Source organism: Phocoena sinus, chromosome 18 (genome assembly GCF_008692025.1).
Source record: "Phocoena sinus isolate mPhoSin1 chromosome 18, mPhoSin1.pri, whole genome shotgun sequence".
NCBI classification, from domain to species: domain Eukaryota; kingdom Metazoa; phylum Chordata; class Mammalia; order Artiodactyla; family Phocoenidae; genus Phocoena; species Phocoena sinus.
Genome location: NC_045780.1, coordinates 11,135,132 through 11,162,528, shown reverse-complemented (window position 1 = coordinate 11,162,528; position 27,397 = coordinate 11,135,132). Strand labels below are relative to the sequence as shown.

The 27,397-nt window shown below is 35.5% G+C and overlaps 1 protein-coding gene and 1 pseudogene across 7 annotated transcripts in view; both read right to left on the bottom strand.

Annotated features, from left to right (window-relative positions):
• The window catches only part of NBEA (neurobeachin), a 620,064-nt gene that overhangs the window by 508,407 nt on the left and 84,260 nt on the right, over positions 1-27,397 (bottom strand). For all 7 annotated transcript variants that reach the window (XM_032611436.1, XM_032611437.1, XM_032611439.1 and 4 more), the window contains exons 9-10: positions 2,624-2,821; positions 1,872-2,005 (exon numbers count right to left, since the gene is read on the bottom strand). In XM_032611436.1, coding sequence (XP_032467327.1) covers positions 1,872-2,005; positions 2,624-2,821 — 332 coding nt within the window. The remainder of the gene's footprint in view (positions 1-1,871; positions 2,006-2,623; positions 2,822-27,397) is intronic.
• LOC116743289 lies at positions 23,251-25,899 on the bottom strand (annotated as a pseudogene).

Here is a 27,397-nt window from a genome sequence, read left to right as displayed (position 1 = left end):
AAAAATTAACATGAATGATATAAAAGAACTAAAAACAAACAAATCAAAATCAGAAAGCTGATCCCTTCCACTGCCTTTTATCTGCATGATGAAATAAATACAATTTAAATATCAAAATATAATATAAACACTAAAATGAGTTTTAAAGACAGGCAATTAAAAATAACCATGTGCCTTGGATGAATGGACCAGATAACATGTTAAACATGGTTTTATCACTAAGATTTTATAATAACTACTCATGACGATATAAATTATTATAATCATTTTAGTTATAGCATCTCAAACTGCATAATCTTTCTAATTTTTCTACACAAAGCAAAACATTATACTTCAGGTTAAAATAATTATGGACTTAATTCATATGAAATATTTAAATTACACATGGAGTTTTCTAATTGCTACTTCATCTCTAACTTCTTTTCACAGCACTTACTAGGTTTAAAATTACTGATCATAATGTGTACTAGTTCACTTAGATGACAAAGAGCAAAACATTTTGAATTTAAGTTAGGACTGGAATTTAAATGTTTCACTTTTCCACTAAGCTGATCTGCCTCCCAATAAAAGTATTTAAGACCTTATAACAGTAGTATCTCAGCAGGACGTGGCCTCAAGATTCCTTTTCCCTTCAAAACTCCAACCTCTACATTATCTTGATATAAAAGAAGCATGACCCATGGATGGCAGCTGACTATTGTAAAGGTACAGGTCCCATTTATATATAGATTTATACTTTACATAAAGATGGTCTCAACGCAGGGATAATATTATTAGCAACACTAAGACAGAATTTTGTTAATAATTAATTTAAATAATTAATAGGAGAAAATCATAGGTTACACTTCAATGGACTTTAAATTTTTCCCATCTTAGTTTCATTCACTAGTTTTTCTACAAATTCAAAATTGGATGATCGATAAAGACTCTCATGTATATGTGTACATACTAATGAAGCACTCCTATATTACTATTTAGTAAACTAATGTTTACCTATATAACTTTCCCTTTAAATTCTCCAAACATAGCAACGTACACAAATAGTTATTAAAATTCAGATTTAACTTATGACATATATGATTCTAAAATATAAGATTAAATCAGAGTTTGATACATGAGGTATTTTTTTTAACATCTTTATTGGAGTATAATTGTTTTACAATGGTGTGTTAGTTTCTGCTTTATAACAAAGTGAATCAGTTATACATATACATATGTTCCCATATCTCTTCCCTCTTGCATCTCCCTCCCTCCCCATGAGGTATTTTTTAATTTAAAAAAAGAGAAGCTATAAAATTTGCACATGAAATCAATCTAATTAGAAGATTCTGAATACATAAAACATGGGTATGCTACTGGTTAGATTTAGGTTCTCAAACATGATCTATATATAAAAAAAGCTAATATCACTTAATATTGTGCTAGTCTTATGACACTAACATTATAGAATAATACCAATATTTAAGATATAAATTATGTGTTATTAAATACTATTCTTGAGAATAAACTTTATCCTAGTAATTTTATTTAATCTGACAAGATTTCACGGACAATCCAAACAATGGGCGTTTGCAAAGGGTAAGGTCAGGACTAACACTTTTCCTCAACTTCATATTATAATCACTCTGCTACACCTAGTAAGAATTCTTCATTTATTATCAAGGAAGTCACTCCTTTGTGGTTATAAAAATCTAACTGTCAGGCTTTTTTACATTGTGCAAGTATATATCTGCCTTAATCCTAAAGAAACTTTTATTAGCACCTCAAGGATAAAAACCAGTATTATAATACATTTACACAGCACCAAGTGCACCATGCATAATCTAAATGAGGAAAAAATGGCATAACTTATATATTCAAAGAAAACTTACCAGACAGTTGTTTCCACTTGACTGTCATTGAGCTGCCGGTTGTCCAGTTGTGCAAAAAGTGGGAAAAGCACTTGAATCCCTCCAATAGAATGAATTGCACTATGAATTGAATGTGTAACTATAGCCTTTACATCCTATGTACAAAAACAAAAATGTTTATTACATTTTCTGAAGCATAATGTTATCACTATTTGCTTGTTCCAGCTTCATAAGAAAATTAAATAAAATAGATATTTTTAAATCTATTTTTAAAATTTAAAAATCAAAATTATATAATTTTGATACACATGTAAAATAAAAGTTTGAAATATCTTTGCTAATCACTTAAATTTGAAATCTTAAGTTGAGAGATTTTTACAAAGAAAATATGAAGTTCTAAATCAAAACATATTTTAGAATAAGAGACTCATGGATGTAAAGACACTCAGGCAATTTTTATGTTAGGGAGTTATACATTATTAAAGCAAAGTATTTTTTAATATCTGCAATTATCTATTTAGCTAATTCACTGATTTTATTTCAAAGGATATAGAACATATAACAGAAAAAAAAGATTTTCTACTAAGGAGACAAGTCCAAGGTAAAATATATTGCCAGAAAAAAGCAGAAGGCAAAAACATCATTCAAAGAACTAGAAAACCAAAAAAGAAAAACAAAGAGCAACTGGAGATTTCTAGATGAGCAATGTTTAATATGTAAAATAAAGACACAGTGCTGATGAGAACATGAAGACTAAGTTACTATTCACCCACCTGGAGCATTAGAGCATGTGGGGAATGCACAAAAATCGATGCATTTTCCTTTGGTGATGATTCCAGGCACAACTGAGCATCCGTGGCCTTAGCGTTATATGTAAATGCGATACTACTTGCAAGTTTCCCATCATACAGAACCTGTTTATGATGTTCTGCCAAATGAATATCACTCTCAGATTTAAACTTGAAGGTGCTCTGAAAAAACAAAACTAAATTAAACACTCTTTAAATGCAACATAATAAAACTCTCAAGTTTTAAAGAAGAGAAACATTTTAAACATTTAAAGAAGAGAAACATAAAAAAAAAATTGTTGTGACCCTTCCAAGTGTCAGGCGCTAGTCAGTGGTATTATATTATTTTGTTATTCTCACTTCAGTTCTATGAGTTAAATTTTATTATGCTAATAAACATGCTCAGATCTTCATATTCTCATTTTATTAAGTGTTTTTGTGTGTGTGTGGAACGTGTTTATCTTATTTTATTTATTTTTTATAACATCTTTATTGGAGTATAATTGCTTTACAATGGTGTGTTAGTTTCTGCTATATAACAAAGTGAATCAGCTATACATATACTTATATCCCCATATCTCCTCCCTCTTGCATCTCCCTCCCACCCTTCCTCCCTATTCCACCCCTCTAGGTGGTCACAAAGCATGACCTGATCTTTATTAAGTTTTTGACTATTTATAAAATAATTTTATTAGATTATAAAGCCAGATGATACTAAATGTAAATAGAATTTTACTTTAATAATTCATAACATAAATTTAATTTTGCTCGTTAACAGTTTCAAAAGTATTTATAGAAGTAAGTAGTGGCTGGCACATGAATTACTAATATAGAAATGGCTATAATGGTTATCATTTGAGACTAAAAAAAATGTTTATTCACAAAAATATGTCTTTACTATAAAAAGTTTATCAAGATAGTGAATATCAATGCTACTCCACAAAAAAATCATGATGGCCATGTTAAACCCCTAAAGAATAGATGACAATTACAATAGGAAATTGAAACAAAAAATTCTTTTTAAAAATATTTTAATGAAATTATGAGTTAACTATATTAGGTAATAATACTGCAATATAAAATCCAGCTGACTGCCTTCTTCACTGGTTGCCCTAGTACTGTAAAACAACTATTTTAATATGTATTTCAATAAAATCATAAATGCTCAAAATGTTTAAAATTTGGGTTCTTTTGGATGCTAATTTTTTTAAATTTTTACTGGAGTATACTTAATTTAAAATGTTGTGTTAGGGCTTCCCTGGTGGCGCAGTGGTTGAGAGTCTGCCTGCCGATACAGGGGACACGGGTTCGCGCCCTGGTCTGGGAAGATCCCACATGCCGCGGAGCGGCTGGGCCCATGAGCCATGGCCGCTGAGCCTGCGCGTCCGGAGCCTGTGCTCCACAACGGGAGAGGCCACAATAGTGAGAGGCCCGTGAATGGCAAAAAAAAAAAAAAAAAAAAAAAAAAAAAAAAAAAATTTGTGTTAGTTTATGCTGTATAGCAAAGTGAATCCGTTATACATATACCTACATCCACTCTTTTGTAGATTCTTTTCCCATATAGGTCATTGCAGTAAGTCCCCTACATATGAACCTTCAAGTTGTGAGCTTTCAAAGATGTGAACTATGTTCGCATATTCAATCACGTAAGTTAATTCACGTGTCTGGCGTACACTGTCACGTGGGTGCATCCTCTACAAGTGGTTGTGCTTTTGTGTACTTTACTGTGCAGTACCATATGGAGTGCAGTAGTACAGTATCTTTATTTCAAGCCCAGGATATCCGGAAGCAAACATCTCCTATTGTTGACGATCCTTCAGCTCTACCATCTCCCTCCTCCAGTCAGTAACTCTTCCTGCCTGTTCACTCGATGCCAGCCCCTGTATGTCTGCTGTTGTACTGTACTACTGTACTTTTCAAGGTACTGTACTGGAAGATTAAAAATGTTTTCTTTATTTTTTGTGTTTGTTTTTTTATGTATTATTTGTGTGAAAAGTATTATAAACCTATTCCAGTACAGTACTATATAACCGACTGTGTAAGCTGGGTAACTAGGCTAACTTTGTTGGACTTATGAACAAATCAGATTTACAAAAGAGCTCTCAGAACAGAACTCATTCGTATGTGGCACTTACTACAGAATAATGAGAGTAGTTCCCTGAGCTATACTACTGTAGGTCCTTATTAGTTCTCTATTTTATATATAGTAGTGTGTATATGTCAATCCCAACATTTGTTTCTAACTCAATCTTCTCAAAGTAAAATTTCACAAATACATTAGAATTTTGACTTATTTTGTGAGCCAATGATCAAAAGCACAATTAATTATTTTAGAGGAGTAAAACAAATGAGTTAATTTATAGAAATAAAATTATTTAGCTGAGGGAATTTGGGGGAAGAGTATACAGAACATTGAGACACAGGGGAAGCTGACCAAATAATGAAAGACTACAGTAGCTGGATAACCCAAAAGCAAATTGTAGTACAATCAAGTAGAGAAGTGATGCCTCCTTATGTTGATGATATTTTACTAAGAAAAACTATGTGTAAATGATGGGAATAGCAACTGGAAAAAGAGCAACATATGTTCTAGCTTAGTAGAGCTACCTTAAACTAAGGAATTTTTTTTTTAAATTTGACATCAAAAGCAAAGGCAACAAAAGCAAAAATTAACAAGTGGGACTATATCAAACTACAAAGCTTCTACACAGCAACAAAGGAAACCATCAACAAAATGAAAAGGAAACCTACCAACCAGGAGAGAATATTTGCAAATCATGTATCTGATAAGGGGTTAATATATAAAATATAAAAAGAACTCATACAACTCAACAGCAAAGAAACAATTCATTTAAGAAATGTGCAGATGTGAACATTTTTCTGAAAAAGACATAAGACACAGATGGCCCAAAAGTACATGAAAAGGTGCTCAACATCACTAACCATCAGAGAAATGCGAATCAAAACCACAATGAAGTATCACCCCACTCCTGTTAGAATGGGTATTATCAGAAAAACAAGAGATGTCAAATGTTGGTGAGGATGTATAGAAATGCAGAGAATGGCAAGGATGTCCACGGATAAATGAATGAACAAAGAAAAAGTGGTATATATGTACACTGAAATGTTATTCAGCCATAAAAAAAGAATGATATCTTGCCATTTACAACAACATGCATGGACCTTAAGGGCATTATGCAAAGTGAAATAAGTCAGACAGAAAAAGACAAATATCATATGATCCCACTTGTGTGTGGAACCTAAAAATAATAATAATAAAACAACGAACTCATAGATACAGAGAACAGATAGGTGGTTGCCAGAGACAAGGAGGAGGGGGGTGGCAAAATGGATGAAGGGGGTCAAAAGGTACAAACTTCCAGTTATAAAATGAGTAAATCATGGGAATGTAATACACAGCATGACGATTATAGTTAACAACACTGTATGATATATTTGAAAGTTGCTTAAAGAACAGATTTTAAAAGGTCTCATTACAAGAAAAAAATTTGTAACTATGTATGGTGATGCATGTTAACTAGACTTATTGTGATCATATTGCAATATATTCAAATATCCAATCATGTTGTACACCTGAAACTAATATAATGTTACATATCAATATCTTAATTTTTAAAAGTCAAAAAAGAAAAAAGGAAGTTCTGTAATGAAATTTATATAGCAAACTATAGATGAGATCATGAGTAGAAGAATTAAGATTACACAAAAAGGTTTGAACTGGGTGTGCATACTTCAGATATCTTTATTATCATCCATAACTGTTGCCTTTCCAATTGTTTTGTTGTAGCTAGGGCCAGTGGGAAATATCTAATGGCTTCACCAGAAATATTGTTCATTATGAAGCATAAGTCAATATAAGGTAGGTCTATCCTAACACTATCCCCAAGTATCTTATAAAACATTTTACTCATGAAGCATGTATCCAACGATCAGATTATTCTAATGCTACAGTTTTTGGTTTTTTTGTTTTGTTTTGTTTTGTTTATTTTAGCACCGCTTCCCAGAGGAGATTTTGCTTCCTAATTACAGACTTTGCTTATTGGTAATTTTTTTAAATAAAATATGGGTATTTCTGACAAATTTATACAAAAATTATTCTTCAATTAGTAAATCAAATATAAATAGCCCCATTAGATGATTTTATGCTGGTGTAATAAGAATCCTTTAAATACGGTATTGCTAATAGGTTGATTCTTTTCAGCTGCAACAGATATTCATTCTTCGAACATGAATTCATATTAATAATGTTTACTCACAAATTTTTGCCCCAATAGTGAAATGCATGAAATAGTGAATCTAAACAACATGCTACAGTGTTCACTAATAATGAAGCATTTTAAATTTAAAAATGTATCCTAAAATATGAGCAACACCAGCAAAAACATGGCAAATTAGATTACTTGCTTGCTTAAAATATGCTGATTACAGTCTTCCATATTAATTTAAAACATAAAATGTAATGTTAACTCTCCTTTTATGAGCTTTCAAAATAAATCTATATTTTAAGAATTTATTTTGCTAAATAAAATTCTACGCTTATGGCAGCGGTCCCCAACCTTTTTGGCACTAGGGACCGGTTTCATGGAAGACAATTTTTCCATGGAACAGGGGTCAGGGAATGGTTTCAGGGTGATTCAACTGCATTATGTTTATTGTGCACTTTATTTCTATTATTACTATATTGTAATATATAATGAAATAATTATACAACTCACCATAATGCAGAATCAGTGGGAGCCCTGAGCTTGCTTTCACTTGCCACTCACTGATAGGGTTTTGATATGAGTCTGCAAGCAATTGTTTATTATGGTCTCTGTGCAGTCAAACCTCTCTGCTAGTGAGAATCTGTATCTGCAGCAGTTCCCCAGCGCTGGCATCACCGCCTCAGCTCCACCTCATCATCAGGCATTAGATTCCCATAAGGAGCGCACAGCCTAGATCCCTCACATGCACAGTTCACAGTAGGGTTCTTGCTCCTATGAGAATCTAATGCCGACACTGATCTGACAGGAGGTGGAGCTCAGGCAGTAATGTGAGCGATGGGCAGCGGCTGTAAATACAGATAAAGCTTCACTCACTAGCCCGCCGCTCACCTCCTGCTGTGCGGCCGTGTTCCTAACAGGCCACGGACTGCTACCGGTCTGTGGCCCAGGGTTTGGGGACCCCCGGCTTATGGAACAAAAAATAATTATTAGTATTAGTATCAAAATGTCTAGGAGGGCTTCCCCGGTGGCGCAGTGGTTGACAGTCCGCCTGCCGATGCGGGGGACACGGGTTCGTGCCCCGGTCCGGGAAGATCCCACATGCCGCGGAGCGGCTGGGCCCATGAGCCATGGCCGCTGAGCCTGCGCGGCCGGAGCCTGTGCTCTGCGACGGGAGAGGCCGCAGCAGTGAGAGGCCCACGTATCACCAAAAAAAAAAAAAAAAGAAAAAAAAGTCTAGGAAATAGAAATTAAAAGTATAAATAAATGTATTTCAGAATTTCTCTAAAAAGGAAGCATGTAAAAACGTTAAATATGTTATATAATCCTCAAATTGAGAGGGCATCAAATAACACGACTTCCTAATTCTGATGAGCTGTCATATGTACTGTTTTTAACAGAGAGATATAAGCATCCAACCCTTTGGAGAAGAATGCAGGTAAACAACATAGATAGTAAAACAGACTTTACAAAAAAGTAGATGAAAATTGTTTTTAGACCACACACACTGTTATATCTACAATTTTGAAGAATTTAAATCTGAAATTCTTTTCAAAGATTTAGTTACACCAAAGTCTCTGCTTGTAACCAGAATGCATGCTGGAGGTAACCATATTTAATCGATGCCTACAATTAGACAATTTTCACAGTTCACCATGCTATACCACCTAGAATTTCCAGAGGAGCTTCAAGAGCAGCTTACAAATTTCAAATTGACTCTAACCTATTGTTATATATTGCTAAACTTCTGACATTTTACTTATTCTCCCTGTTAAACAGCCCATCATGGGTAAAGACTGGCATAGCCATCTTTGTTTTCTTTGAAAGCTCAATTAAGTTAAGGATCTTTTTTTTTTTTGCGGTACGCCCTTCCCTGCGCCACCAGGGAAGCCCGAAAGCTCAATTAAAAGTTGATGAGTGAGGGCTTCCCCGGGCGCAGTGGCTGAGAGTCCGCCTGCCGATGCAGGGGACACAGGTTCGTGCCCTGGTCCGGGAAGATCCCACATGCGGCGGAGCAGCTGGGCCCGTGAGCCATGGCCGCGGAGCCTGCGCGGCCGGAGCCTGTGCTCCGTGACGGGAGAGGCCACAACAGTGAGAGGCCCGCGTACTGCAAAAAACAAACAACAACAACAAAAACAAAAACAAAGTTGATGAGTGCGTTATTGCATCCACTATGGAAACAAGTATGGAGGTTCCTCAAAAAATTAAAAACAAAACTTCCATATGATCCAGCAATTCCACTTCTGGATATTTATCTGAACAAAACAAGAACACTAACTCAAAAAGATATATGCACCCCCATGTTCACTGAAAAGTTATTTACAATAGCCAAGACATGGAAGCAAACTAAGTATCCATTGATGGATGAATGAATAAAGAAACGATGGCATTAAGTATTCAGCTATAAAAGAAGAAGGACATCTTGAAATTTGAAACAACATGGATGGACCTTGAGGGCTTTATGCCAAGTGAAATAAGTCAGAGAAGGACCAACATCACTTATCTGTGGAATCTAAAAATCGAGCTCTAGATAACAGAGAACAAACTGGTGATTGCCAGAGACAAGGGGGGAGGGGGTGGGAAAAATGGGTGAAGGTGGTCAAAAAGTACACACTTCTAGTTATAAGATGAATAAATGCTGGGTATATAATGCACAGCATGTTGGTTATAGTTAACAATACTATATTTGAAAGTTCCTAGGAAAGTATATTTTAAAAGTTCTTAACACAAAAACAAATTATAACTTTGTGAGGTGATGGATTTAATTAGCCTTATTGTGATAAATCATTTTGCAATATATACACATATCAAATCATTATGTTGTAGACTTTAAACTAAGAAATGTTATGTATCTATTGTATTTCAATAAAACTGGACAAAAAGCTTTAAAAAATTTAAAAAAAAACAGTACAGTACAATATAGTTAAAAGCCGTAACTTCAAAACCAATTAGACTTGAGTTTGTATCCCAACTCTGTCACCTATAGATAATCACCCACAAGTTATCTGCCTCTCATCTGCTACACAACCAACACATAAAATAATATAAATAAAGCACTATGAACAATACCTGGTACTTTTAAAGCAAAATGGTAGCTGCTATTATTACTACTTCCTTTTCTACTTAATATTATACATTTTCTTTGTTAATTTTTTTCTTAAATGTTACTCATAAAACATTTACTATAAATGTTATGGTAATGGCATATTGCACTGACGACAGTGTAATTCAGATAACTGACATAGTTGCTATTGAGGCAAAGTCTCATTGAGCAGAACTTTAATTACCCAAACTAGAATTACTTAACACAAATATGAGAAAATGTGCCACAACACTGCTAAACTCAAAAAAATTAAGTTTATCTAATTGTTATATGAGCAGAGGCATATTATTTTTCTAACACTAATCTCTGAAAACTTCACCAATGTCAAGGATATAGTCATTTTTTCATTGAATTTATGTTAGAATAATATATATTTGACAAAAGCTATTGCTTTCCCCAGAATCATTATGTGACAAATGATGCTGATATTAACATAGTAATGACATTCCAATATTCAAGGAATCATATTTTCTGATGTATAATTAAGAGAATGTTGCCACTTGTATATTGTACAATGATTTTCTCCCCAAAACGAATAAATAATCCATCTGAATTCATTAAAAAATAATCATTCAAACTCTAATATCTCCAAACTACTCAAGGAAAATACATATATAGGATCAAACCATTCTCTTGCTACAAATTTTTTGATAATTCCACATGACTGGAAAATCCAAATTCATTGTTTTGATATTCAAAACCTTCAATAACTTGGTTTCAACTTATGATAATCACCCTCGCATTCTACCATAAATCACACCATCTACTCTGTATTTTCCCATGAAGCCATGCCTGATTATGGATCAATCCATAAACACATCCTGTACTCCCTTGCTTCTATCCCTTCAATCATGCCCACTGTCTCACATTCTATCATCACGTCCTGCTCACCCTCTCCATTACTTAGTTTTTTCAAGAACCCTGAAAACTTTCCTTCTCTATGAAGAGTTCCTAAATCTTCTGCAGCTGGAATTAATCATCCTTCCCCAAAACGTTAATAGTATTTGCATTATGTTTCTTTTGTGGTATACATGTCAACTTTTAATTATAAACATTTACAGATACAATTATTCTCATAAATAAAGTATAAGCTTAACCCCCAAAGCTTTAGAACAGTTCCTTGAATATAACAATTATTCAATATATTATTGAATTTTATTCAATCACATGCCCTACAATCATTATTACCAGATCCTGATAAGAAAGAATGTAGAGGAAAAAAAAAGGTTACAGTCACAAGCATGCCAACAAAGGGCAAATAGATTAACATAGAGTATTTCAATGCAAGGAGTGAAGTGAATGCTTCAACATAGTTGAAAATGACTCAACCAATCAAATCTTAAAAAGTTATAACAATGACATATATCAAATTAGCAGAAGTGCCAAGTACCAGCACTATAATTACTGCAATATTTCAAATACTGAACAAGAGAAACACATCACTAATACAAACCAATATCTAAGAGAAATATTAAACATAATGTTAATAAACTACTTATACCAAATTAAGCAATCATTTACAAATATCAAGTAATTTTATGTAACTCATTCTTCTAATATAAGAAAAGTTGTTTTTTTTGTTTTTGTTTTTTTTTGGCTGCGCCACGAAGCTTGCAGGATCTCAGTTCCCTGACCAGGGATTGAACCCGAGCCACGGCAGTGAAAGCCTGGAATCCTAACCACTAGGCCACTAGGGAACTCCCCAAAGATTTTTTTTAACATGCATGTAGTTGCACAGAAGGATGGATATTTTGGTAGGTTGAAAGTTTTAAAAATTAAATTGCAAAAGCAATCAATATCATAGAATGATAAAAGATACACTTTTTAGAAATGATATGATGGGGAAAATGTGTGAATAATTATAATCTAATAGAGGAAACCCCTGAATTGTCTACACCACTAGTGTCATTCGTTTGTTTTGGTTTTGGTTTTGGTCATGCCATGCGGCATGAGGGATCCTAGTTCCCCGACCAGGGATCAAACCCATGCCCCCTGCAGTGGAAGGGCAGAGTCCTAACCACTGGACTGCCAAGGAAGTCCCTCATTTGTTTGTTTAATAATTACTGAGCACTCGAGGACGTGGGCATAAACCTTCTCTAATTGGGTCGATACTCCAAAGTCTCAAACAACTGTGTGACCTCTGGTATCTCTCTTCTGCTCTTGGTAATATCTTCCACCCACGGCTCACAGCATCTCTACACGGGAACCCTGACAAAGACTTCTATCCTTACCCCAAGAGCTTGCTCCTTTTCGATACCCTGCCCCACAAGTTCCAGCTGTTTCAGTACCTCAGAGCAGCAGGCCCAACCGGCTATGCCTAGCTTCTACCTCCTTTATGCCTCAATAAAAACACTAGCCCTAGCCAGAGAGCTGGGGTCGTTAACAAGCTCATCTCAAAATGTTTTCCTCCTCTCAAGGATCTTGGGCCTGTGCTATGTGTACTGACAAATGTCTAAAAACGGATGCTTTGTGTATTTTACCCATTTTCATAGTGATTTACAGTGGTAGGGCACATCTAGTACCAGTTATTCCATTATGGACAAAATCAGAAGGTTGAATGTTTTAAAAATGAATTAATTAAGCAAGAAATTTTGTAAACTGGATAGTAGGTTTTAAAAGATTATTTGTGAATTCTAATTGTCATCCTCGTAAGTAAAAGAAACTGGCTAAAGGATACCAATTGATTAAAAAAAACAAGAGTGTTTTTCTGTTGGATGAATTCATGAAAGGTGACAGAGGGAAACAGATTTTTCCCCCAGCAAAAGAAACAAAAATCACTTAATTTTTATGAATCTAAAGCTTCTGGGGCCTCCCTGAACCATTTTTTGTTGGTTTTTTGTTTTTTTTTAAATTAATTTATTTAATTATTTATGTCAGTGTAAGGTCTTCGTTGCTAAGCATGGGCTTTCTCTAGTTGCGGTGAGCAGGGACTACTCTGTTGCATTGTGCGGGCTTCTCACTGTGGTGACTTCTCTTGGTGCGAGCACGGGCTCTAGGCACACAGGTTTCAGTAATTGCAGCATGCAGGCTCAGTAGTTGCGGCACACAGGCTCTAGAGCACAGGCTCAGTAGTTGTGGTGCACAGGCTTAGTTGCTCTGTGGCATGTGGGATCTTCCTGGACCAGGGATTGAACCTGTGTCCCCTGCATTGGCAGGCGGATTCTTAACCACTGCACCACAAGGGAAGTGCCCCGAACTGGTTCTAAAGCTGTCTTCTCTTCCAAGCATTTCCCAGTTCTTACAATCAGAACCCTTCTCCATGATCACATAGGACTTAGTGTTCACAGATTATACCATGACTATATTTTCATGCAACTTTACTTTTTAGCTTTTCTATGTCTTTCTCCTTTATTTGGCTGTAAGATCCTTAAAGATAATTTATAGTTTTGCATCTTCCATAATACCTATAATAGTGCTCTGTACACAGAAACGCTTTAATAAATGTCTTCTGAATTGTAAAGTTGTATGAGAAAATTCAACATAATGTAATCATTTTCATTTTCCCAAGTCATTTTAAAGCTACTTTTAAATGACTTTTCCTTCTTCAGGGAAAATCCACGATTTAGAGTAAAATCATCTACCCCCTAATGTTTAAGATTAAAAATACACTACCCTATTTAATCTTCCTTGATTTTGGTCTTCCTTCTGGACTCCAATCATAAAACTCTGGTTTTCTACTGTTGCTAAAGTCTACCACTTTTCAGTTTTTGTCTGTTTAAATGTTTTTCTTCGGCTCTTTTCAGAGAGGCTGCACACTTTTCCTTGATTTACTTCATGTATAAAAGAATTGTTTGTTTTGAGAAACAAAGCAGCCATTAAGTATGAATATGGAATCACCCATGTCCTTTGCCCCACATTGAACTTGCAAGCAAGTCTTTTGAGCTGAAAGTCCTGTACTAATAATTACTGATACAACTTTTAAAATAATATTCAATGAATTTAAGTAAATTTAAGTAAAAAGTCATGCAAAACACTAAAGATATCGCTCTCCTTGGCTCATGATTACTATATTTTAAAAGTAATTTGTCTGAAGCAGTTTAGTGATACTTCTTACCCTTTTTGTTTGTTTTTTTGGGGGGTATTATACCTATGATGCTTAAGAACTCCAAGTACATGGTTTCTAAAAATAAGGACTGGAATAAAATACTGAGAAGCGTGTTGTGAAACACTGTAAATAGCTTCTCCATGTCTACATTTTAACACTGCTGAACTGTATGTACATTCCATTATCAGGTAAAAAAAAAACTTTACTTTCATTTAGTTCATACTGCTTACAAAGGAATCAAAAATGTTTAATATATTCTCTTGGAAGTTATAAAATCTTTTTGGGGAAATATAACGTAAGATGTCTAATAAAACTAGTCTTATTTGGGGAAAAAGAATGGTCTTAATTTTTTCAGTCTGTTATACAAAGATCATTATTCCATACTTTGGCTAATTGTAGCAACACAACTTCACATCACAATTAATTATGCCATATTTTAAAAATATGATTCAATTTAAATGACTGTAAACATATAATCCATTACGTACATAAAATAATTGTCTTATCTTAATCCCATTTGTGGTATTCAGATCACTTCTAAATCTTCAAACTTTTATTTTTTAAGGTATAATAAGCAGATTTGTGCATAAATATCAATATTTATTGGATTATTATTTTAAGAAGAATTTTCCAAAAGAGAACTATTATATAAAATGGTTTGAATAGGATGGGGATGAGAATGAGGAATGACTGAGAATTGGCAAGTGAGATCTTTCCAGGGTGGTAGGAATGTTCTAAAAGTGGATTGTGGTGATGTTTGCACAACTCTGTAAGCTTATATAAAATAATTTACTTGTATACTTAAAATGAGTGAATTGTATGATATGTAAACTATACTTTAATAAAGCTATTATAATTTTTTAAAGAAAAACCCGTGTATGACCATATTTTGTACTAATTATACTCAAAGGAGTAACATGACTCAGCTTTCTTAAAAACAGAACATTTCAGTATAATATTTCAATATGGAACACTATGTGTAACAAGAGGACAATACACATTCTTTTCAAGAACACATGGAACAACTAGCAAAGAGGACACATATTTGGGTTCATAAGACAAACTTCAGCAAACTTCCAAAGACTAAAATCATATAAATGAAATGTATGTATTACTTGAAAAGTAAATTTAAAAGCATTCAAAGAAGAAATATAAAATATGAACTCTCTGACATCTATTTAAAAATTTATATTTATAATTTTTATTCAGAAAACACTCTAGGCTGCAGCTTCAATGCTGAGTTCTTGCAAATATTTAAGAAAAAAATTAAAATTAAGAAAAAACCCACTAAAGTAATCTATCCAGTCAATAAACAAATAATAAGCCCTACAAGGAGACGGGGATAGTAGTACCCAGACATGCAGCAATATATTACCTAAAATGTCCATTTCCCAACCAAACACTGAGAGACATAGAAACAGGAAAATATGACCCATACATGGGAGAAGAAGCAGGCAACAGAAATTGCTAGTGACAGCAATCAGATGTCAGATTTAACAGAAAAAGACTTCAAAGCAGCCATTAAAAACATGTTCAAAGAACTAAAGGAAACCATAATTAGAGAAGTAAATATAGTTATGATGACAATGTCACATTAAATAGAGAATATCAATTAAGAGATAGATATTGATATATAGGAAAGTGAAGAGAATAAATTCTAAGAGTTCTAATCACAAGAAAAAGTTTTTAATAAATTCTAAGAGTTCTAATCACAAGAAAAACCTTTTTTCTTTTCTTTATTGTATCTATATGAGCTGATGGATATTAGCTGAATCTATTACAATAATCATTTCACAATATATGTAAACCAAATCATCATGCTGTACTCCTTAAACTTATACAGTGACATAGTCAATTACTTCTCAATAAACCTGTGAAAATATTAATAGAATTAGTATTTTTAAATATCAATAAAATTAAAATTTAGGGGCTTCCCTGGTGGCGCAGTGGTTGAGAGTCCGCCTGCGATGCAGGGGACGCGGGTTCGTGCCCCGGTCCGGGAGGATCCCACGTGCCGCGTAGCGGCTGGGCCCGTGAGCCATGGCCGCTGAGCCAGCGCGTCCGGAGCCTGTGCTCCGCAATGGGAGAGGCCACAGCAGTGAGAGGCCCACGTACCGCAAAAAAAAAAAAAAAAAAAAAAAAAAAAAATTAAAATTTAGTATTTTTTTTTAAAAGAGAGAAAGATATTATACAAACAATCCAAATGGAAATTCTGGAGTTGAAAAGTACAATGAATTGAAAAATTCTCTGTAGGGTCTCAACAGTATATTTGAACAAGCAGAAGAAAGAATTAGCAAATATAAGATAAACAGATAAAGGTTATGCAATCCAAAAACCAGAGAGAAAAGAGAGTGAAGAATGATCAGAGCCTCAGAGAAATGTGGGAAACAATTAACTGTACTAAGGTATGAAGAATGAGAATACCAAAAGCAGAGAAGAAAGAGAAAAGAAAAGCAAAATATTCAAAAATTTAATGGATGATAAGTTCCCAATTTATTGAAAAGCATTAATTTACCTATTCAGGAAGCCCATGAACTTGAAGAAAGATAAAAGCAAAGAAATCTACAAACAGAAAAGTCATAGTAATGGTGAAAGCCCAAGACAAGGAGAAAATCTTAAAAGCAGCACAAGAAAAACGACTCTTTACTTAAAAGAGAACAATAATAAGATCAACAGCAGACTTCTCATCTGAAAAAATGGAGGCCAGAACACAGAGGAATAAAGCATTCAAAGTACTCAAAGAAAAAAATATCAACCAAGAATTTATATCCAGCAAATCTAGCTTCCAAATCTAAAAGGAAAATAAGATACATTCCCAAATAAATAAGAACTAAGATAATTTACTGCTAGCTGACCTACCTTACAAGAAATAACAAAGGGAAGTCCTTCAAGCTAAAAGTGACAGTAATTTGAATCCACATGAAAAACAAAGAGCACCAGTAGTCATGTGGTTATAAAAGATGGTATAAATGCATATTTATTCTCCTTTTTCCCTCTTAACAGATTTCAAAGCAATTTTATAAGATAATGTGTATATAAAGTATGGTTTTGCCTGTAACAGAAAAATGTAATGTATTTGCTAATAACAACACAAAGGAGGTGAGTGGGAAAGCTATATTGAGCTAAGGAAATAAGTCCAGGTGATAAATGAACAAATGAGGAAATCCATAAATGAAAATTAGGTTAATATAACAAAAGCTATAAACATACAGTTGATTTTCTTCTCTCAGCTTCCTTAAAAGACATTCAACTATATAAAGTAATAATTATAATAATGTAATGTTGGGTTTGTAACCAACATTGTAATATGTACTACATATAACTATATCACAAAAAAGAAGAAAAACAAAATACATCTATAAGAAGTAACATTTCTATATCTCATGGGAATTAAGTTAGTATAAATCTGAAGCTGATTCTGATAAGTTAAAATTTAAATGGTAAGTCCTATAGTAACAACTAAGTAAATAAGTAAAAGAAATAGAGTGAAAAAATTCATTAAAGATATGAAAATGCTACAATAGAAAATATTCATTTAATTCAAAAGAAAGCAGTAAAGAATAAATAAAGGAATTAAAAAGAACATGAGACATAGGTAACAGAACGGCAGATGTAAATCCAACTATACCAGTAACATTAAAGGTGAATGGAAAAACAATCTGCTCAAAAGGCAGATGTTGGGGCTTCCCTGGTGGCGCGGTGGTTGAGAGTCCGCCTGCCGATGCAGGGGACGCGGGTTCGTGCCCCGGTCCGGGAAGATCCCACGTGCCACGGGGTGGCTGGGCCCATGAGCCACGGCCGCTGAGCCTGCGCGTCCGGAGCCTGTGCTCCGCGACGGGAGAGGCCGCAGCGGTGAGAGGCCCGCGTACCGCAAAAAAAAAAAAAAAAAAAAAAGGCAGATGTTATTAGACTGGATAATAAAACAAGATCTAACAATGTATTGTCTATAGGAGGCATACTCTAGAGTCAAAGTCAAAAATCGATTCAAAGTAAAAGGGAAAATTTATCAACAATCCACAAGAAAGCTGGAGTTGCTGTACTAAGCGAAAACAGACTTTAAACAAAATATGTTACTAGAGGCAGAGTGACATTTAACAATAATAAAAGAATCAATCCACCAAGAAGATAATAACATATGTGCATCTAACAACCAAGCACCAAAATACATGAAGAAGAACTTGACAGAAATGAAGGAAGAAACATTAAGACAAGTTAAGATTAATAGTTGATAACTTCAATTCCCAAGTCAAACAGTGGATAGAACAACTAGGCAGAAGTCAACAAAGAAACATAAAAGTTGAATAACACTATAAAGTGATCAGACCTAAAAGATATCTCTATAACACTACACCCTACAACAGCAGAATATACATAACTCTTAACTGTACATCAAACATTGGATAGAGCAATGCTAAGCCATAAATCAAACCTGATTAAATTTACAAGGGTAAAAATAATACAAAGTACCTTCTTTGACCAAAATGGAATCAAATTAGAAATCAATAATAGAAAGAAATTTCAGAAATTCAAAAATATTGTGGAAATAAACAACAAATTGCTAAATAAAAATGTGTCAAAAAGAAGTCAAAAGGGAAATTATAAAATGTTTTGAGATGAATGAAAATAAAGGCACAAATGCCAAAACATAAGCAGGTAAAGCAGTACTCAGAGGCAACACTGTAAGTGTTTATATTAAAAAAGACATCAAATCAACAACCAAGTCTTCCACCTTATGACATTGGATAACAAAAGAACAAACTAAACATAAAACAAGCAGAAGGAAGAAAACACTAAGAATTACAGGAAAAATTATTGAAATAGAGAATAAGAAAAACAATAGAGAAAACACAACAAAAACAAAAGCTGATTCTTTGTAAAGATCAAAATTGACAAACCTATACCTAGACTAATTAATACTGTTAATATTATTATCTCAATAAATGCTTATCTTAATAAACACAGCAAAGGCATTTGACAAAATCCAACACCCCTTTATTTTAAAAAGTGTTCAGCAAAGTAGGGGTAAAAATGGAGTTTCCCCAATCTGATAAAAAGCATCAATGAAAAGCTCACAGATAACAACACATTTAATGCTAAAAGACTGAAAGCGTTCCCCCTAAGATCAGTAACAAGACAAGGATACCTGTGCTAATGTTCTGTTCAACATTATACTGGAGATTCTAGATAAAACTATTAGTGCTAGTATTTTCAGCAAGATTGCAGGATACAGAATCATAACATAAAAATCCATTGTATACACTAGCAAAGAAAATCAAACATAACATTTATAAACAACTCTATGACAGCATCAAAAATAATAAAATACTAGAGAATAAATTTAACAAAAGAAGTCAAGATTTCTGGCATTTGACTTATGGCAAAAAGTACAAATCCTCTTTGAAAGAAATTAAGAAGACACAAATAAATGTAAAGACATCCCATGTTCACGGATTGGAGGACTTAATATTGTGTAGTTGGTAAGATTCTCCAAATAAAAGATTCAACACAATCTCTATCAAGATCACAGTTGGGTTTTGTTGTTATTGTTGTTGTTTTGTGTGGGTGTGTTTTTTTTTCAGAAACTGACAAGTTGATCCTAAAATTTATGTGGAAATTAAAGGGACCCATCATTTCCCAATTTCAAAATTTATATAAAATGTCCAGAATAGGCAAATCTATAGAATCAGAAAGGTTAGTGATTGCTTAGAAATGGGGTAAGGAGTGAGAGAATAAAAAGTTGAGAGCTAAAGGGTGCAAGGTTTCTTTTCTGAGATGGTAAAAATGTTCTAAAATTCACTGTGTTGATAGTTGCATATATCTGTGAATATACTAAAACCCTTGGATTATAAATTTTAAATGGGTGAATTGAATATATGTGAATTATATCCCAATAAAGCTGGCATTAAACAAAAAAATAAAACAAAAAAATAAAACACAAAGAAATGAAGCTCTTTTCCTCTTACTATTCCTCCTGCCTTCCTGAAAATTCATAAAGCTAACAGGTAGGGCTAAACAAGGCAGGGGTTTGCACTAGGGGTAGAGGTGAGGAGCTGCAGTGGCCAGCAGGGTGGCAGAGCCCTCAGCTGAGTCAGGAGCATAACCAGGCAACATGGTGTCAAAGTCCTAGAGAGGTGAGGAGTGTGTCCACCCAACAGGGTTATTAGCCAGGCATGGGAGACAGAGAATGAACAAAGAATGAACAAAAACTGTTCTGTTGAGCAGACTAAAGATACATTATAACATAAACGTTGTGAACTAGATCATTTTCCTAAAAAGGACATTATGGGACAATTAGCAAAATTTTAATGGGGTCTGAGAATTACATGGTAGTAACACATTGATATTAATTATTATATAAGGGAATGTTTTTGTTATATATAATTATATAAAGGTAGTAACACACTGATGTTAATAATTATATAAAGGAATTATATAAAGGAATACAAACACAATATTCAGGGATGATGGGACATTATGTCAGCAATACTCTCAAATGGCTCAGGGAAAAAATTGCTTACTACTGTGCTTGTAACTTTTCTGTAAGTTTCACTTTATTTTTAAATTTAAAAGATGAGAAAGAAAAAAAAAGATGAAGATTCAAGATAAAGTGACAAATATTAAAGATAAGCAAAGTAAATCAAACATGTATAGTCAAGTCTCTGAAGAAAACCAAAGCAAGGAAATAGAACAAACAGTGAACAGTATAAAAAATTCCTTGAAATATAAAAAGATACAAGACTGCACACTGAAAGTGCATACCACTTAAACGAGAAATCAACTCAGAATATTTAAGACCTACCTAGCAAAATTGCTGAATTTAAACAAAATCCTTTGAACATGTGGGCAAAAAGAGCAAGTGACTTACAATAGAAAGCATATTAAACTGTCATCAGACTTTCAACAAAAATACTTTAAGCCAGAAGAAAATTAGTAACAAATTTGAGATGTACAAAGAAAGGTTAGTCAAGGACTTTATAGCAAAGCAAATGGCTGTCAAACATAATGGTCCCTGATAAACTAATACCGAAATGCAGTTCTCAAAAAACATTCTTCCCATGAGTCCTTCCTGAAGAATAAACTATAGAATAAGCTTTAGATAGGCAAAACACATCAATGTAAGGAATGTGATGAACCTTAAATATATAAGTACTTTAAAACTACTAAGAGTTAAAATAAGAGAGAATAATATGTAATAACTACGTGCATTCACAATGTAGTTAATCCCTTGTATTAGTTTGCTAGGACTGCCATAACAAAGTACCAGAGTCCAAGTAGCTTAAACAACAGAAATTTATTTTCTCACAATTCTGGAGGCTAGAAATCCAAGGTCAAACTGTCAGCAGGGTTGGACTCTGAAGCCTCTCTCCTTGGCTTGTAAATGACCCACTTCTCCTCCCTGTATCTTCATGTGTGTCTTCTGCGTGTGTCTGTGTTCTAACTTCCTCTCCTTATAACATTCATATTGTATTAGGACCCACCCTAATGACTTCACTTCACTTTACCTCCTTAAAGACCTTATCTCCAGATATAGCCACATTGCGAGTTGGAACTTCAACATAGGAATTTTGGGGGAACACAATTCAGCCCATAACATTAATACCTCAGAAATTAGAAAATGGCAAGGAGAACAGAGAGAGCATATGGAAAACAAACTGTTTTCAGTAATTATGTCTGTAGGGTAGTATTGGTACTGTAGTTCTTAGACTGTTATATGTGTAATTATAGGCTTTTCTAATTCTAACATGCTCCATGTACTTGCCAACAAGATGTCTCAATGTGGAAGAAAGGAGATACAGATTTAACTAAGAGGAGGTAGAGATAAAACACAGCAAGTCCTAAATTTCCCATTAATAGAGACTAGAGATTCTTGGAGTACCGGCTGATTCCAGGACTGAAACAAAATGTTCAGGATGAGCCAGAAACATCGTCATAGGAAATAGCAAGGAAGCTATCAAAGACTACAGGGTCAGGTCAAATGGACTAAGAGACCAACTAGAAGAGATACCCAAAGTTGGAGCAATTTGAAGTTTTAAAAGAAAAACACAGTAACTGCTATAGATTGAAACACCTCAAATACATTTAAATCTAAAAGTTTATAATGACACTTTAAAAATTGGAGATCTCTGAATAATGAGAAAGTGGCATTAAGATTATATTATTCCCCCTCAGTGGTCATTAGGTACATTATTAGTCAGAGCTGCTAGAGGAGAAACTTGTTAGTATATAGAAAATGTATATTAACTGGATAAACCCAGTAGGAATTACCCATTTTAAGACCAACGGGTAAAAATTATTTGAATATGGGTAATAAGATAAGGCTCTGCTGGGCTTCCCTGGTGGCGCAGAGGTTGAGAGTCCGCCTGCCGATGCAGGGGACGCAGGTTCGTGCCCTATTCTGGGAGGATCCCACATGCCGCAGAGCGGCTGGGCCTGTGAGCCATGGCCGTTGAGCCTGCACGTCTGGAGGCTGTGCTCCGCAACGGGAGAAGCCACAACAGTGAGAGGCCCACATACCGGAAAAAAATAAAATAAAATAAGGCTCTGCTGAAGGCATTGCATTGGGGGAATAAAACTAGAACTTTGGAAAAACAGAACACTTTTCTTGCCATTCACTGAAATTCTAGCATTCTAAATATAGTATAGCTTATAAAGTAATATGCCTGATATTTTAAAGCAAATATACCTAAACAAGTATGATCAAATGAGTGGTGTATTTTGCAAAAGAATCCTCTTAGAACTACTCACATATATTCTATTACTCAAAATATTCCTTATATCTAGGATTTTTTTAAAAAAAAAACTATTTTCAGAATCTACAGGGTTTTTTAAAGACCTTTATTAACAGGTGCTTGCAGTTTACTGACTTTTTTGAAAAAAAAATCATGTTGTGAACTTTTATTATATTATAAATTAAGGTTCTTAAAATCTCAACTTGAACAAATATGAAACAATTTAAAAACGTTTAAAGGTGTATTGAGAAAAACCAGCCTTAAAAAAAAAAAATGTTTGTCATCATCAAAGAGTCTTTAAGTAAAGAGATAGTAAAAACTCCAGCCTGCATAGGTAGTGCAGGTAATACTTCCAGCTATCTGGTCAAGGGGCAAAGAGCAAGCACTTGAGGTCTTCAGCGCCACTCTCCTTTTCTTATTGCTGAAACTTTACATTCATTTCTTCTTGTTGGATAGCTAAATCAGATGATGGTAGAGATGGGAAAAGCGCGTTTACTCAGCCTCCAGCAAGACTAATTCTCAGCTGGTGCATCTGCTGCTTTTCTCTTTGCCATCTTGTACTTTAGGGTTTTCTGGGGGTCTGCATTGGTAATTGAAGGTACGTCCTTAACAACGTTGAGGTGACTGCTGACCTTAGTCTCATCTCCTTGATTTTCCCTAGCTCCTTCATTGTGGTCCTCTCTAGGCTGTCTTGGGTGAAGTAAGTCCTTGTGGAATGGTGGTCTATAAACCACATTACATACTCTGTCTCACTGGTCTACCTTGCTCTCTTGCACCCTGGTTGTCAGCACCTTCCATCACTTCTCCCTGCACAGTAGGGTTGGAATACTGTGGTTGACACCCGTAGGGTCTCCACATAGTAAGATGGGCACAGTGGCCTGCTGTAGAGCCTGGCCTTTGGGACCACTCTCCGATCCCTCATTCTTTCTCCATTCTTATTATTCTGGTCATTCTGCTGTTAATTGTGTGGAGCACCCCTATTATGTGGACGGTATCTATCATGGTTACATCTGCTGCATATTTACTGCCTGGCACTAGAACTCCACCAGGGCCTGAAACATTCACTGCTTCCACACCCTTTTCTCCTTTCAGCAACATCAAACTCCAAGTTTCTCCGTCTCTTACACTGCAAAGGTGCCTCCTGGAGTTATTCTTCTTTAGGGCAGACTGGTATACAAATACATCTTCTTTGGTGTTATTCCTATTGAAAAAATCACATCCGTTTCTTACACTGAACCATTTTACTGTTCCAAAAACCTTCACTGTGATGAGTTTCTTGTCCCTGCAGGCAGGTGCTGCAGATGTGAAGCCACAGGGGCCACTGCTCCCCATGGTGCTGCTGGGCTGGGCCTCGGCCTGGATGCTTACGGTTGTAGTGATGGTGACTGGGGCCAGCTGAGGCAGCTGTGGCTCCTTGGGGAGATGGGGGTGCTACTCAGGGCTCTCTGGGGTCGGCTCTCCATTCCCACTACCAGCTGAACTCTACAGCATTTTAAATTATATTTTTGAAGGAGAACTGTCATCCCCAAGGGATTGATTTAATTTTGGAAAAAGAGAAAAGATTTGAAGCCACGCTTGCTGAATTAATAGGTGTCATAAAACCACCTTTCATCAAAAATACAGTTTAGCTCTAAAGTAATGAAACTGTTTCCTTGTGTCACTTAAAAACTGACCATGCAGGCAATTCCAAAAAAGAAATGCAATTAACTTGAAAAATGGTAGCATATTTTGAATATGTATATATCTTCCAAAAGAAACTGGCTAAAAAGGAAAATCATTTAAAATATGATAGTTTAAAAATAAAGCTTCCCTTTTTACAGAGCAAGTTGTTTATATAACCATATTTCAAAGGCACATTAAGTACATATTACTCAGAGGCTTTTATTTCTATAAAATTTTTATTTACAAATGTACTAGACATAAAAATATGTGTGATACAGTAAAAGGAAATAATCAGGAGACCAGAAAAAACCAACTACATATAAACAGTTCCTCAAAAAGAAAAAAATGATGGAAATGGAGTGGAGTATCACAAAAGAAGAGATAACGTCTTGGTATGAAATGTACTATAGCAGTGGTACCAGGGACTGGTTTTGTGGAAGACAATTTTTCCACAGACCGGCGGGAAGGAGGTTTCTGGATGATTCAAGAGCATTACATTTATTGTGCGCTTCATTTCTGTTATTATAACATGTAATATATAATGAAATAATTATACCACTCACCATAATGCAGAATCAGTGGGAGCTTGTTTTCTTGCAACTGGATGGTCCCATCTGGGGTTGATTAGAGATAGTGACACCCGAGGTGTGTTGCTTACGTCCAGTCTACTCTGTGATCTCATTCTGCTTGCTGTCACTGCAGAAAACCCTGCTTCACAAAGATAGGATGTTGGAAATGCAAGCAGGCTTTACAGTGCTTTTGTGGCAATCTCAGGATATTCGGCCTGACTTTAATCCAGATGTATGGAGATTTGAAGTTGTCTCAAACATACTTTTAAGGCCACTGTCATTTGCCATCTCAGGCAGTTGATCCTCTTCTAGCATGGACAAAGTCGATTCACCTGGCTTACTCACGAATAAGTGAATCTACTCCTTCCCAGTTCAGGGGTCTTTTGTGGTTGGGAAGTAACGCTCAAACTCTTTTGAAAGCTGAGATAGGTGATCATGCACCAGCTGGGAGCGAAAAGGCCCTGGTTCAGTCTATTTCAAAATCTCTGCTAATGTTTGAAACATGTCAGAAGTCCCAATGTTCACTCGTCGCCCCCATAATTCCAGTTTGGCTTTGAATGCAGCCACTTTATCTACTGACTTGAACACAGTTGTCGTTCTCCCCTGAAGTCACAGACTGAGTTCGTTGAGCAGGTTGAATATGTCACACAAGTAACCAAGTTTTGCGACCCATTCTGTGTCACTGAAATGTGCTGCCAGTGGTGACTGTTTTTCTAAAACAAATCTCTGGAGCAGCTTTCGGAACTCAAAAACTCTGGCCAGGGATCTCCCTTTAGAAAGCCATCTCACTTCTGTGTATAAGAGAAGACGTGTGTGCTCTGCGTCCATCTCCTCACAGAGCTGCACGAACAGACGTGAGTTAAGGCCATGTGCTTTGATGTGGTTGATAATTTTAATCACATCCTGCAAAACGTTAAGTTCAGTCGACATTTTTCGTCTAGCCAGAACTTCTCTATGGATGACATAGTGCATAGACACACATTCAGAAGCGACCTCTTTTGACCCGAGTAGTGAAACCAGAAAGCCATCCAGTCATGGCAGCCACTCTGTCCGTGCATATACTGACACAAAGTGCCCAATTCAGTTTTCCTGATATGTAATCATTCAAAGACTGAATAGTTCTGCAGCTGTGGTGTTGGTTGGCAACAAAAGTGCACATAACATATCCTCATGCACATCCTCCTGAAAAATATATCGCACAAAAACAAGCACTGTTGCCTTGTCAACATCAGTAGACTCGTCATCCTGGATTGTGTACCACGGTGACTCATTAATCCTCTCTAACAATTGTGCCTCAATATCCTCTGCTATTTCGTCAATTCATCTAGTTATGGTTCTAGCCGAAAGAGGAACATGTGCCACCTTTTGAACTGCAACCTCTCCTAAAAGTTCACGACAAATGCCCTTAGCAGCAGGCAGGATCAACTCTTCACCAACAGTAAAGGGCTTCTTAGCTTTAGAAATGCGGTTAGCCACTAAGAATGATGCTCTCGGTGCAGACACATTTGATGAAGTGGCGGCCTTCAATAATTGCTTCTGTTCTTCATGTTCACGTTTTTTTTCTTTTGAAAAATTCCAAATTCTTGTCTTTTAATGCAGGGTGCTTGGTCTCCATGTGGCGAAGCAGTTTTGAAGGTTTCATGGATTTGCTGGATAGAGAGTCGCCACGTATTATACAAAGCGGGCTTGGAGAATGTGAATCACCTGTTGCAATGAACCCATAATTTAAGTAGGACTCTTGGTTTTTTCTTTTAAACGCAGCCTTCTTTTTGTTGGCATTCTTAAGAGTCTTCTGCTCTCTCATCATTGGGTCTTTCCCCCTTTTCAAAGAAGCTCTCCAGCGACGTTTGATTTTTACTCATTTTGGCTAGGGTTAGCTTGTGGGCTTACCAAAACTGTGACTGAGACAAGTGTGCAGGGCAGGAAAGAGGCACATACAGAAGTGGTAAATAAAATAATGGGCGGGCCACGCGTGGACTAAATTAAGTGTCGGATTCTGACTTAAAGCCCACCACCAGATGCAGCTGTATAACGGAAGTACATCGACTCACTTGCCACTATAAAACCTGCCACCAGATGCAGCTTAATTGTCACTTGCCACTCACCAATAGGGTTTTGATATGAGTCTGCAAGCAATTGAGTTATTATGGTCTCTGTGCAGTCAAACCTCTCTGCTGATGATCATCTGTATTTGCAGCCGCTCCCCAGCACTGGCATCACCGCCTCAGCTCCACCTCAGATCATCAAGCATTAGAGTCTCACAAGGAGCACAAACCTAGATCCCTCGCACGCGCAGTTCACAGCAGTTCGTGCTCCTATGAGAATCTAATGCCACCACTGATCTGACAGGAGACGGAGCTCAGGCAGTAATGCAAGCAATGGGGAGCAGCTGTAAATACAGATGAAGCTTTGCTCGCTCATCCACCAC